The 14,059-nt window shown below is 49.4% G+C and overlaps 2 protein-coding genes across 2 annotated transcripts; both read left to right on the top strand.

Moving 5' to 3' along the window:
• Positions 1–5,066: 5,066 nt before the first annotated feature.
• Positions 5,067–7,610, top strand: BKA55DRAFT_727489 (uncharacterized protein; the record flags this gene model as incomplete). Its single annotated transcript, XM_046201155.1, has 1 exon — positions 5,067–7,610. One exon carries the CDS (start codon positions 5,067–5,069, stop codon positions 7,608–7,610), a length of 2,544 nt encoding a protein of 847 aa, XP_046050511.1.
• A 4,396-nt stretch (positions 7,611–12,006) lies between these two features.
• Positions 12,007–13,942, top strand: BKA55DRAFT_567298 (uncharacterized protein). Its single transcript, XM_046192717.1, has one exon. The coding sequence runs from the start codon at positions 12,206–12,208 to the stop codon at positions 13,751–13,753; it is 1,548 nt and encodes a 515-aa protein (XP_046050510.1). The 5' UTR covers positions 12,007–12,205; the 3' UTR covers positions 13,754–13,942.
• The last annotated feature ends 117 nt before the right edge of the window (positions 13,943–14,059 follow it).

The following is a 14,059-nucleotide window of genomic DNA, read 5'->3' as shown; positions in this document are numbered from 1 at the left end:
AAGAGTGAACACAACAGTTTTCTTCAGCACATCGGTCTCTTCGAATACTCTTACTCCGAAGCGCATCATAGAGTGTGATTCCCCTGATCCGCGGTGAATCCAGCTTCATTGCACACGACCCCTGATGAAGCTTCAAAGTGTCTCCTCTTTGCCATTAGTCTACATCCGTCTCCGCCTCAGAAATGGACATGTACGAAAGAGTGTCTCTGGGCACTCCTTTACCACTACCGAGATCTCACCTATGCTCCTACTGCTATTATTTGCTCCCGAAGAGGACCAGCAAGCTTTTACAGAATACCTGGTGTCTGTAGATGGCCTTCCATCATAAACAATCATAAACTTCACCACTCTCAGCATCAATCTTAATTTGTGCTCTCGTCTCACCTCAATTCACCACACCACACCACAGCCGCAACTCAACAAACTGTGCCGCATACAGCTCCTCCCCGATCAAGCCGTTTGTAGGCCAGACCCTCTGGCTCTTGACGTTTACCAGATCCCAGGAACAAAGAACCCGACCATTTCAGCAGTGCCGCGTACCACTTTGATGATCTTCTACACGGCATTCTCTGCTTGTTCATACACCCGACAATGGCATTCACGTCCAATCTTTCACTTTGTTCGACCAGTCCGCACATCTCAGGCCACCCTTGGGGACCTTTGTATCAGGCTTTCTATGAACCCCAAACGAACCTTTCAGCCTCCCTCTACTCAACCAAGATCGCGCGCTTATCACCAGGAAGGTCGATGGATCAGGCGACGCTTAACATAGTAGATCAAAACAGGCATCAAACAATATTTTGGACCGACTGTACATTTCTTGGGATCCTCAGCGACTTATTCCGACACCCACATGGTCTATACGCCCAAGCCGATCAATGCTGACCCTTCGGTCACCCGGTGCCCTCTTGACTGGCTCAAATTGAGACGATGTGACCACGCAAAGGAGGAACATCAGTTCTACATATTCATGAGCAAGTATCGAGTTTTCTCAAATGATGCCAAAGTTGAACTGTCTGAGTTGATGGTGATGCTGGTGAATTGACTCTCCATTTTTACGCAAAGCGGTGAGGAGAACAGGTCTCAAGCCGCTTCGAGAGATGGTCCTCTTCGAAATCACCCCTTTCGAGGTGATGACACTCGTTAAGTAACGGACAATAAGTTGCGGCTGTCAGACTAACATCAATGTTCCACAGGATGAAGCTATATTGGGCGGTGCTCCAGAAGGCGCTCCCCCACGCCGCCAGGCTTACTGCACATCCTTCGACATTTCAAGACCTCCTGCCTCGCCGTAGTACCTCCGTCTCTCAGTACAGGCTTATCACCCATCGCGCCCCCTTCACAGCCCGAAGCCCTCTGGCCCTTCTCCGACCGGGCCTCAACACTAAAGAGGCAGAAGGTTATGTCGATGCCCACTAGATGGGCACCGAAGCATTGCGACTATAATCCTTTTCCAAGCATGTCGTGTTCCAGCTACACATGCCCCAGTGGATCAGATCACAGGGCGAGTCCTGTTCTCCAGTTGCAAAGCGTATGGGGCCATGACTCGACTTCAAAACGAGGGGGGATTCGTTCTTGACCCAACGACATCACATAACACAAGCAGGTGACATCACAAACCTTGGCACAGGATCGATTACCCAATCTATCACATCTTTCGGCACGGTGAAGTACCTTCCTGTACATGTCCTCTACGTCGCACTCATTCCGATATTATGGACAATCGCGCAAATCATGGTCGACCATCTGTCATTACATGGGATTAGGCCCTCAGATTCGAGCATATCATGTCGAATCCCTCGAAAAGGTACTGTTTGTCATGTACCGCCGTCGAGCCCACTTCACCACAAGACAAGACTTCGAAGTTGGTAACGCATGCGCACATCTCTACCGCCATCCTGCTGACAAAACAAAGCAGCGCCCTTCAGAGACTACTGGCTAGGGCCAAGCGGCAAACAGAGACTCAAACAGCTATCTTCGCCATGCACGCTGGCCCCGAAGTTCTCATATCTCCAGCTTGGCACCGTCTGAGTCACTTTTATGCACTCACCCTATCTGCAAGATGAGCTGAATTGTCTCTCTGATGTTAAGGGGCCAATAGAATATACTCAGCCCCCCCTCCCCCCCAGGCAATGTTTCACTCGGTTTCAAAGACTCCGTCACTCACTCTGTCGTCCAGCATATACCCCAGACACAGACCCTGTACGTGGATACTCTTTCTCCCCCTGAAACCTTGACTGAGACTATACAATGACGTCGGAATTTCAAACATGTAAACGATACGGTCATGAAAGTCTCCTGTGGTAAGTCTCTATCAAACTCTTGGAAATACAGTCGATTGACTCTGGTCAGGGTACCATAAGCCCACGATCGTTACCCTCGGACCCTGTTTCACCAGACAGAAAATCTTCATTCGATCCACCTCGCGCGAAAAATCGACAGTTGAGAGCTCAACGGGAACATATATTGCCTTCTACCCTTCTATGTTTCGACCCCAAAAGTCTCTTAATGACAAACGCTCTGACAAGGGATATCTCACCCACTCCCATACATAACTACGTGATTCCTTTGGGACGGGTCACAAGTTCAATGAGGACTAGGTAAGATCTTATCTCAAGACTTTTGCATGGCAACGTCCTTTTTCAATACTCAAAAGCCAGCCAGAACCTAGCAAAGTCAACTCATTTTCTGATGCTAGCTTGCAACGCCATTGTCTATCGAACATTTTATGCTGATGTTACATCCCTTTCATACATCAAAGTGTGGCACCAACCTCAAGAGACTCAGCGATTGACGTGTGACTTTCGACATCACTTTCATCGCATGTCCATTCCCATGCAACACGGGTCTTGTGGCGTGTTCCGAGGACTCATGCATCGATCCTTTGCATCGACGATTGCCTCGACTGAGTTTCGAGCATCATAAGGGGCCTGAGCCTGCATTTGTCGACTCAGAAGCGAAGGGATCAGAGCTTGATGCAGTTGTCCCTGTAGCCCGTTCACTTTATAATGGCCATCCGTCAAAAGCAACTTGGATTGCCCGGCCTTCACTGTACAACACGGTCCTTGTCCTGATAGCCCTGGTGGCTTCACATGCACGAAAAACGACAATAGTTACCAGGAATCACATACGCCGTCCGTTGCTGATGAGCGATGCGAACGGAAATTCCAACACTCCTTGACCTCCCCGGTCCAAGGCAGATCACTTCTGCTGATATTGGGCTATGACATACTGGTTGGACCACTAAAATGTAAGATTCATTATATTTCTTGGCGGATGCCGAATCATTTTCTGGCTTCTGTAAATGCTCTCCCCGAACTCATCCTCTTCTATGTAGCGACACATACTAGGTAAGATTGACAACCCGTTTCCAGCTCCCTGGCTTACGTAGGCGTTCCACAGGATGAACTTCTTCGTGGTGCTACGAATAGGTGTTGCTACCGAAGCCCTCTCCGCAGCCGTCAGATGAAGTGTCCAGGCATACTGCGCATTACTCGGCTTGTCAATATCCTCCCACTCGCTACAAAACTCTCGCTACCAGTACAAGCTTACTCTCCGTTGCGCTTCCCTCGCAGTCAATAGTCTCCCCCAGACCTCCCACTCCACCGAATCAGGAACCAACGTTGACATACACTCCTCCGCCATTGTGAACAAGGCGCCCAAACATTAGTCCCATGGGTTTCGACTACGGCCGAGCATCTATCGCCACATTAGACTAAGACCTATCGATAGTATCTATCAAATTACATCCCCTACCAGCGTGCTGTTTGCCAAGTACCGCCATTGAGGCCAGTTTCCCCACTACCAGACAGAACTCTGAATCTGATGACGTATGTGCACTTTTTCGCCATTGCCATCACATTACAACAATGCGACTTTCCTCTGGTGCCATTGGCTAGATTCGAGAGACCACCCAAGTGTTTAAGAGGGGACCCAAAACGCTGTCTTCATCATGGGGCGCCGGCCCACGGAGTTTTTACACCTCTGCGACTCGCGTTCTTCAAGTCTGTTTTAGGCACATAGTGTGAGTGCAAGACGGCTTGAAATGCCGTTGTTGTCTTGCTGTAAAGATTCGATATACCTACGCTCTTTAAGGTAATCTTTCACCAGACTCTAGAAGCTTATTGACTAATCCAGATCCAGCATGTATCTACGACTTCTTCCAGACAGAGGACTTGATGATGGCTCAGCTTGGATATATTGTTAAGTCATTGTGCGAGTCAACAGTCCATCATTGAAAGAGTCGACAGTTGGTTGAGTAACAGTTGCACTTGCATGTAACATCCTTGAAACTCGTTGTGACAGCTGATCAGCAAACTCGGCCGCAGTGTGTTTTGTTCTGCCCCTCCAAGTCTGTGAACTTGCGAGTCAGCAGTGGATATGAGCAGAGGGAAATGGTGCCACGTCTGGGGAATTGAATGGGGTAGTTGTTTTGGATGAATTGATTCATTAGCATTGGCAGCGTTTTGAGGAGTGACCTCAAGCCTTCGCACGAGCGCATGGTAGTTGCATGTTATAGAAGTTGGTTGGGCAAGATATTAGCGGTCATTCTGTCGCTGTCATGGTCTCACGTATATAATAGCAGTGTATCCTACTCTTGCATGGCTACTAGATAAAACAATTCAATTTCCTGCTTAGCATCGGGTATTACAATTGCGACTTTGCGATGTGATAGTCTTGCCGATTTCATTTCGACTACATAGCAATGCCTGCTCCCCTTGAAATGGCCATATCCTCAAGTAGAGACGCGTTAACCCTCGTTCTAAAGCCTCAGATTAGAGTCAACCCCCCACTAACAATTTTATTGTTGAAAGCTTTACCCTGGTTGTTGTGACTTGATCAATTCGGCCATGGTCTTCTGATGTTTTATCTACCTAGGTAAGCAGGCACCTAGGTAGGCATTGTTTTGGATGAGCGCTAAAACCCACCGTGCGCCTACCCCCTAAATTCCCCAGATGTGGCGTGAACAGTGCTAGCGACTTTTCTCTCCTTCCCACTTTCAGAAATCTCTTGCTACAACCTGAACAACTATTTACCACTCAACTCAGCGCACATAACGCAACACGATGAGCAAGCAAACGACTATTGGAGGGCGGCCCGGCGGCTGGTCAATCTTTGGACCTGCTTTAAAGAATAAAGTGGACAAGGTCAAAGAGATCATGGGCAAGCTGGGCGACTCTCTTGACAAGGTGCGTAGAGGTCCAGTGAGCAGTGCTACTGAAGCAGGTTTCACTCCGGAGAACGTTGAGAAGGCAAAGGGATGGCGCACTGAAGTCGATACACTTGAGGCCCAGCTGCATGCTCAAGTACGCGATAACGCCAGAGTGGACGAGACTGTTCGAGACGTGAGAGATCAGCTTCGTCGGTATGACTCCACTCTGGCGGCTGCGCGAGAGCTTGGTGATGAGAACGACGAAACATCCCAAGAGCTTGCGGCTGAGGTTCTCGGTTGGCTTATTCAGGAGCATCCTCGAGTAAGATTATTCGCAGAGGCCATGGGTCATGAAATGACTCCCGAAATAGAGCAGGCCATTGCAAGGCTTAACCCGGGAGATCCAAATGATTCCTTGACAGCTAGAATGAGCCAAGTCGCAACTCAGGGACCAAGTCGTGATGAGCTCATTGGGCAGATCGACCAATTGGAGTCCAAGTTGCGTTCTGCCCAAGAGCAGGCCAATGCAAAGGGTGTCGTGATTGCATCCATGGCAGAAATCGAGCGACAGTTACAAGAAGACCTCGAGAAGGAGAAGCGAAAAGAGGTTGCTATCCGCAAGAAGACTGAAGAAGAGGTCGAAAAGGCACTCGACCTGAAGCGAGAAGCTGAATCGAGCGAAGGTCGCCTGAGGGCAGAGCTCTGTCAGGCAAAGAGGGACAATGAAGTAATGGAATCAGAGCTGAAGGACAAGGACGACAAGTTACGGCGCCAGGCAGTCCAAATCAGAGAATTGGAGAATGGTCAACGTACTGAACTTGAGCTTAAAGCTGTGAACGACAAGCATATGAAAGACTTGGAGGCTCAAGTTACGCAACTCAGGACAACCGTCAAGGAGCGTGAGTCATCGCGAGATGCACTTGACTTGGAGGTCAATACTCTCCGAAAAGACATCGATGCCAAAGATGCCAATATTCGCGACTTAAATGCTCAGGTTGCTGGCGGCATGGAGAAGCTCGTTCAACAAGAGGACCTGGTTAAAGGTCGACAGCTCTTGATTGAAGAGCGAGACCGTGCACGTGTGGACCTCGAATATCACCGCCAGCTCGGTGATTCGAGACTCACCGCGTCAGAAGACTGGAGGAAGCGTTGCGAGAAGCGCGACAGCTCGATCCACAAACTCGATAACGAGGTGGCGGATCTTAGGTGGAAGTTGAAAGAGACTAAAACCGAGGTGACAAAACTGACAAAAGAAAGCGATAGTTTGTCAGCCGAGCTTCGTGAGGCCGAAGATACGATTCGGGAACAAGGCGAGTCTATTGACAGCCTCCAACGGTCTGCCAATGGCTATTTCAACGAGGTGAAGGATATCGCAAAGTTAAATGATGGACTCGGGCAAGAAGTCAAAAACCTGAACTTGCAACTGTCGAAAATGAAGCTTGATATGTCTTCTAAAGGTGATTCAATTAGGGAAAGAGACGGCTTGATTAAACAACTGGCCCAACAGAAAACACAATTGAAGAGGCAATGCCGCGATGCAGAGGCCGAGGTCAAAGATCTGACTGAGCCGAATGAGGAACTTAAAGGCCGAGTCGATTCTTTGACGAAGCAGGTGACTAGTTACAGGTCCAAGGGTAGCAAGTACAAGTCGGCCCTGGACAAGACCAAGCAGGATCACAAGTCCGCTCTGACTGGCGCGAACCAGGCTGCGTGTACCATGGCTAATTTAGTCATGACCCAGTGCCCCCCAGGTCTGCAGTGGTCAAGTATCGTGGAAAGTATCGACTGGAACAGTCAGATGACAGTGGCTCTACCCACTCAGAGTTCATGGAAGATCCAAGAGTCCTGGTCCAAAGATCCAAGGTTAGCAGTTTCGGAGAGGACAGACTGTCTTACTACCTTGCTACTTCTGATCGTTGCTTCAGTCGAATCGGGGTCGCTTGTTGATATGGTCAGCTGCTTAGCGGCCATACAAATGAGGTTGGATGTAGAGTCTGAGTGCATCTTCCCAGTTTTGAAACTGTTTCTTGATGCCGTATCAGTCTGTATTGGGCTTGAAGGAGTTCATGCCTTCCAAGTCTTCCTGCTCCTCCAGGTCGCTGAGAGAATTGGGAGAGCATGGCCCGAATTCCAGGATACGGTCAATGAATTGACTCACCGTGGTGGGAGTCATGAGCTGACCTCGTCTGTTTCTCGATCTGTCGCATTGTGGGGGCAGGGACAGCGACAGGACTTTCTGGACTGTGAAACATCACTCCAGTATCAGGACTGGGCCCTCGTTGGGTTCTTCAGGAACCCCAATGGTATCCTGTTGCTTGGAGGTTCTGAGCTTCGGTGGGCTGATCACGACTTTGTCAAGGTTGATGGAAATGACATCAGTGTCGGCGAAGGGGATGATGAGATTGAATTTGAAGTCGAAGGCCAGAACTGGAATTGGTGGGTGGAACATATTCTATAGAGAAATACGAAGTATTCCCAAAAGGTTTTGCAGTAAGCGTGTCTTTGTGAAATGTAACGTGAAATTAAGACCTGAAGCCATATGTCGATTCACTTTCCCTAACAGCCTTGCGGACTGTTATCAGCCATGTGGGGACAAACAGTTGGCATAATGCGACACTACAGCAGCTAGGTACCTATGCAGTCCCCACAAGAGAAGTGAGCGCTGGGGGCGCACGCGCTAGTTATGCTTTTGACTTCTCCTCTCTCCACTCCATCGAATGCTCCCCCTCTCCAATATCGATATCGCGATCATTTTTTACATAAACTTCACGTCAACTACAGCCTTATTGAGCCGTCTATTCCGCTCAATGACTATACAAGCCTTCTCACCCGCAACGACAGCGCCACGATACTTGCCAACCGAAGACTCCATTGAGTTTGAAGACCAGGAAATGGTTGTTCAAACAGAGGTAGAGCTCTTTCCTAAATTTCAGTAAGCCGACAGTTAACACCTCTCCTTCTGCAAACTGACGTTTGCGCGGCAGCCGCAAGGATATCTTAGAGCTTACATTGCCTCGACTTACCGAAGATTCCAATCCCCAGGGCAGATAGCTCTCTCCAATACGCAAACACCTTCGCCGAGATTGTGGTCGGGATCTTTTGACGATGTCGTCAGCGCCACCTCACAGAGATTCTTGAAGCACATTTCCCGAGTCGCAGTTTCAAGCCAGGGTAATCATGCTTTCTCGCCACCGAGGTTCTCGGTGGCATTAACCGACAGGAGGGGGAGCTCGTTTCCAAGACAGACCGACACAGTTTTGCCGACAGGATTTGGACTCGATCGCGAGAGGATCCATGTAAGCAAGACCATGCAACTTCTCCAGTTCATTCTTTCTTGCGCTAACATCGCTGAGTACAGGAGTTCGTTCACAGCGGCATGAGCTATTTCGTACATTGCTATAAACAAACCGAATCCGCGATGAAAAGCCAGAGTCAGATGCAATCTCCCTTATCACTCGAGTCCTCAATGATATGAAATCTCCATCCGAACATTCCGGACCCTGGTCTTGTGTACGCACTGGACCACGATTTCTCTTTCCATGAACAGAGCACTTGGAGATGGTCGACATCGGGGACGGGATGGTAAGGAATGGGGGTGAATTCAGCAACATGATAGATTGTGAACCTGACCCGGATTCTCGCTGAATACTCACTCCGTCATGCCACCTCGCCTCGTCGCACATTTCACTCCAGGCGGCAGCAGGGGTGTTGCTCTTCCAGGGGGACTCAGGATGTCCTCACCATCGGTTGGCTTCTACAGCTGGCTCAACTATATCTCAGCCCTCAAACAGCACTTTCGCAATGAGAAACATGGTACGTTCTCATGGTCCGCCTGGCGCCTATGTTGTTGGTGATTAACTAACCTTTTCGTGTTCAGATCTGTCGAAAACAGGCTCCCTTTATGAGACGAAGCGAATTTGCGATCGACGCACAGATAAGGACGATGGTCAAGAGGTCTTTCGAAAGACGAAACCGATATTAATATCGCCAAGATCCCTTTGTCATATTACTGCGCTCGACAAGCGAGCAGCACATTCGGTACCGACTACGTCTGGGTTAGCGTATCACGAGCCCTCCCATGGCTGCCTCGAGTCACGCCAAAATGCCAATTCATGGATATTTATGCGTTTATCGCAAAGGCAAGGGGCACATATCAATGTATATAGGCAATATAATTTATCTACTACTGCCTGGCCGTAAATACAATACAGACGAAAGAGATTAAAGCCTCAAGGTTCGAAATAAACAACCTTCTTGTCCGGTGCTAGATCCAAATCCACCCAAACCTTTGGGCAGTTGTCCTCGTGCTGAGCGCAGAAGTTATTCGGAAGAGGCAGAACATGGTTAACTCTGCAGACGTCAATAAAACAACGCCATTCTTCATCGTTGACTTCTTGCACGAATGAAGTGAAACGTCCAGCACTTCCAGTCAAAAGTAGCTGTGAGGCCAACTCCCTGACGAATTCTTGCCCGGATAATACCTCGATTGGGTAAATGTCCAGTTCCATGACCTGCAATGCCATGTCGTGGAGTATTTTGGTAATCTCATTTGCTTCAAAAGGTGCCCTAAGCTGCTTCTTCAACCGGATGATCTCATCCATGTGGACCCTCTCTTCCTCTGTCGCTTGCTCTTCTTGGATCTTGAGTTCTTCTTTCAGGTCGATGATGGCTTGCAAAGTCAAGCGATACTTACGATCCAAGTGAGATCTCTTCTTTTTCTCAGACTCTGTATTATCAGTTGCCTGCTCCAGATCACGTTTGAACTGCTTTTCGCGATTGTTCAAGTTTTTCAATGTCTCTTGATGAGACGAAGCTTCCTTGGAAAGCGCCTGACGCACATTCTCCTCTCTTGCCTTACATAGATCATCGCGGGCTTTCAGCTGCTCTTCGCGAGTTAATACCTGTTGCTTAAGTAATTGGTTGAGGGCCTCCTTGTCATCGCACTTGCCATTCAGAGTCTCCACCTTATCTGAAAGATGTTTGATCTCTTGATCTTTAGCATCCAGCTTGGCCTCGTATTCTCGCCGGAGCTGATCAATTGCCTGGTCCTTGTCACTCAGTAGCTTTTCTGTGCGATCAGCTGCCAACTGTACAGCTTGACACATTGCAGTTTGGCAACTCTCAAGGTCCCTCTTGAACTGCGCCTGCTGCGTCTTGTCAGACTCCCGGAGGGAGGACTCAATGCTCGTGATGGCCATGTCCTTGCACTCGGCAATCTTGGCATCGAGCCTGCTGGTGATATGATCACAGTCGACTTCTAATGCCGTAGCTAGTATACTCTGATACTGTCCCTGAGTCGGCCTATCGGTCAAGACTTGGTCAAGCTCTCCGAGTCGCCTTTGTACCTTGCCAAAAGAGGACTCTATGGCGGCCTCCATACCCGATAACTGGGCATTGCTAACTTGAGATACGCCATCAAGTTTGATCAAAATGGCTTGCTTTGCATCGAGTAGACTGTCGGCAGTTGAGAGCGGGGCGATCATCTGAATGGTTCTATTCCAAGCACCTTCAGACTCCGTCTTGCTCTTGTCGAAAGTGTCCTCCAGAGTCTGTGTGCATGTAGCAACCTGTTCAAGTCTACCCTGGATAGACACCAAATTCGATGATTGCCCCTCGAGTGTCTTTTCGATGTCTTTGAGACCCAGACGTGTACCTTCCCTGGCAGAGTCGATCGCGTCAGCGGTGACACTCGTTGCTTGATCCAGGGCACTTCGAATGCCTTCGATTCCTTTTTGCATGTCAGCACCTGAAGAACCAATCTTAGACAGAACCTCTTCATTTGCTGTAATCATGGCAGTTTTAACGCTATTGACCTCTTCATGGGTCTTAGCAGTGGAACTATCAATCTTCGTCAGGGCCTCCTTGTTGGTCCCTTCAACAACATTTTGCAAGTGCCCTATCTCTTGAGTCGTATGGGCGCTGGCAGCCTTGATCTCCGAGATTGTGTCCGTTGCGGTCTGCTTGCCATCAGCGACCGTGGAGAGCCCTTTCACGGGGTCTGTAAGCGCCGCACAGATAGCCGCTTGCAAGTCGACCTTGAGTATCTTCAGCTGCTCGTCGATCGCGTCTACGCTTGTTGTGGTCATCTCACCAACCGAGCTATCAATCTGTTGAAGGCTAGGGATGGCTTGCGTTTGAGAGTCCAGTAGTACCTTGACTTCAGCCACCATGGCATTGACACTTCGGTCAATCTTGTCACCTAGGCCAGCTGTAGCTCTTTGAGTCAGGGTCTCCATGAAGGACGCACGAGGGATATCCTCAACAGCTTGCCCGATCACTTCCAGTTTCTCCTGGAGAGTGGGGCATATGCCGTCAACCTTTTGGATGATCAACTCCTGCTTCGGACCAAGGAGTCGCTTGCGAGCCTCATACTCTCCCTTCGACTGATCAGCCTGTTGCTTGGAGTCCTCCATGCTACGCTGAGTGGCCTTGGCAACCCGCGCCATAGCAGCAAGGATAGCGGGATTATTTTCTCCACGAACTAATCTCTCACTAAAGACATCGAAAGCATCCATTTTCAAAGGTGATTTCGTGTTGTCGGGTAGTGTATCTTCGTAGAAAATGTCTTGGAAAATGTGTCGTGTATGTTGCTGCGGTGTATTGCTTGCTGCAGTGTGCAACGAATCGGTCTTTGTTGAATTTAACCCGGAGATTTACCGACGAATCGCACTTGATGGAGGAAACAAGAGCGCCGCCATTTTACAATCATCCACTCACCTCACCACTCAAAAAGTATTGTTAAATTCTATAGTTAGTGTATTATTGAGTTGAAATGCATAAGCATTCAGTAGATGGTAATTGTATTTTGTTATAAAAACTAAGATTTTATCACACCCATAATGGATAAATAATCTGTTCTAATGTGAGTCTTAAGCCTGGTTAATGAACAAGCGCCGTTACTTGCTCTGCTCCACCTTTTTGTAACGACTAGCGCTCTTCGCAGCTCGCGTGAGGAATCTCTTCACAACAACATTCACACTCACGCTCACGCTATTTCTACAATACAACACAGTATTTACAGCACTTGCGTGAGACACACGGTCATATATCGAAATGGCCAACAAGGACGACAAGAAGAAGCAGACCCAGAATGACCCTAAGAACAAGGGCAAGGGCAAGGGCTTCGACAAGGAGTTGACGAGTCGTGCTGGGTCGCAGAGCGGACAGCACAGCTCGTCGGCTCAAGGTGCCAAGAATGGCTCTGGTACCGTCAGCAAGCTTTTGAAGGTCGTGCCACGCAACACTCTCACGCTTGGGTCGTCGGAGAGCAAGATCGGCGAACTTGGAGTGGGCACGGTGAACCAGCATACCGGCGCGCTGGCCAAGAACCAGATATGTCTGTCCACCGTTAATGACAACACCGCGATTGTCTTTAACGGTGATAATGAGTCCTGCCTGTCCCAAGTCGCGGATATAGCGAGCCAAGTCAGGAAAGAAGGGCAGAGCGTGTCAGGCTTCTTGATGATGACTGACGAGAAGACGTTCTTTGAGCCGGGCGCCAAAAGGAAGTTTCTTGCGCTGGATGACATGGGCGACGAGAAGTTAGAGGCAGCCTGGGCCAGAAAACAGGCTAAAGCTTTGCCTACTACAGGCCAGGGGGACCAGCAGAGTTCTGGCCGCGGTCAGGCAGACAACCGCCCCAAGCCCAAGGGTGATGGTCAAGACCAAGGCCGACCTTACAACAAGCGCCAGAGACGGCTCTTTTGCGTTGGGTGTGAGTCCGACAAGCATTGTCTGGACACATGCCTCAAGGCTGGCGACAACGGGCTCATGAAGGGTTGCCCGCTCTGCAATACCCTCGATCATCAAGCCAGCAACTGTCGTAGCGGGTTGCTCAAGGTCAAGAAGGACAGAGTGTACCAGTTTGTCTTCAAGCGACGCAACATGCCAAGCTTCTTGAACTTCAAGAGCTGGTTCGAGCTTGTCTCTGCCAATGTCAGGCCTACGGATCGAGAGTGCTTCCCGTGGACCCCCGAGTTCACCAAGTCCAACGCCGCTCACATTGAGCAACTCCAGAATCAGCTGGACACCCATGGGTTCAGAGTCACAAAGCTGCCCGTGGATCCCAAGTTGATGGGGTGGACGGCTGTACAGGCCCATTACAGGAGCCTCGTTGGAGAGGGGAAAGAGAAAGCTCTGGCTGAGGCGCGATCCAAGGTGACTCCTCTGTCAGATGAGCAGAAGGCTATGGCGTGGATGCTGCGTCCTAACACGAAGTTTCCCACTGGGCTCTATCGAGATGAGCAGGTTAATGAAGATGTTGAGATGGGTGACAACGCCCAGGCTGAGAATGCTCCTCAAGCTGAGGAACAATCTGCGGCTGCTGCTCAAGTCGAAGGCGAGTCTGGCGTCACTCCTGTGCTCGAACAAGAGCCTGTGGCTGCCAACGGCGAGTCTGAGATCCTTGCACAGGCAAAGGAAGAGCAAGAGCTGTCGCATCGACGACCCTGGGATGAGGATTCGGAAGAGGAAGATGAAGAGGTAGAGATTGAGGGCGATGACGATGATGATGAAGACGGCATGGCGCGAAGGAAGATACTCCAGAAGAAGGCTGAGAGCGAAAGGATCGCCCGTGCCAAGAGCTCTGCCTCTGAATTGTGATAGTCTAGGGTGTTATAGGATGGGTAGTCGGGTGAAATAGTCACCATAAAGTCTGATTAATTGAATTGTCGTCACCGTCACTTTGAATGCCCACTTAAACCCTTAAATGTGTGACATGATTGTAGATCTCGTTTACAGATGTATTTTTGATGTCCAATACTTGTGTGTGTTGAAAACCTGTTTTTCCGCCTCATATTCAATGAGATACTGGAAATGAATGTGCGATAATGTGGGAATAAGGCCGAGCACCTGTGTGGGTCGGGAACGTAACCGGTAAAGGTTCGGGTAAAAATAACCTTGGTCACC

Source organism: Fusarium redolens (genome assembly GCF_020744475.1).
Source record: "Fusarium redolens strain MPI-CAGE-AT-0023 chromosome Unknown BKA55scaffold_7, whole genome shotgun sequence".
Classification (NCBI taxonomy): domain Eukaryota; kingdom Fungi; phylum Ascomycota; class Sordariomycetes; order Hypocreales; family Nectriaceae; genus Fusarium; species Fusarium redolens.
The sequence above is the reverse complement of the archived record's forward strand: the minus strand, read 5'-3'. Positions and strand labels throughout refer to the sequence as shown.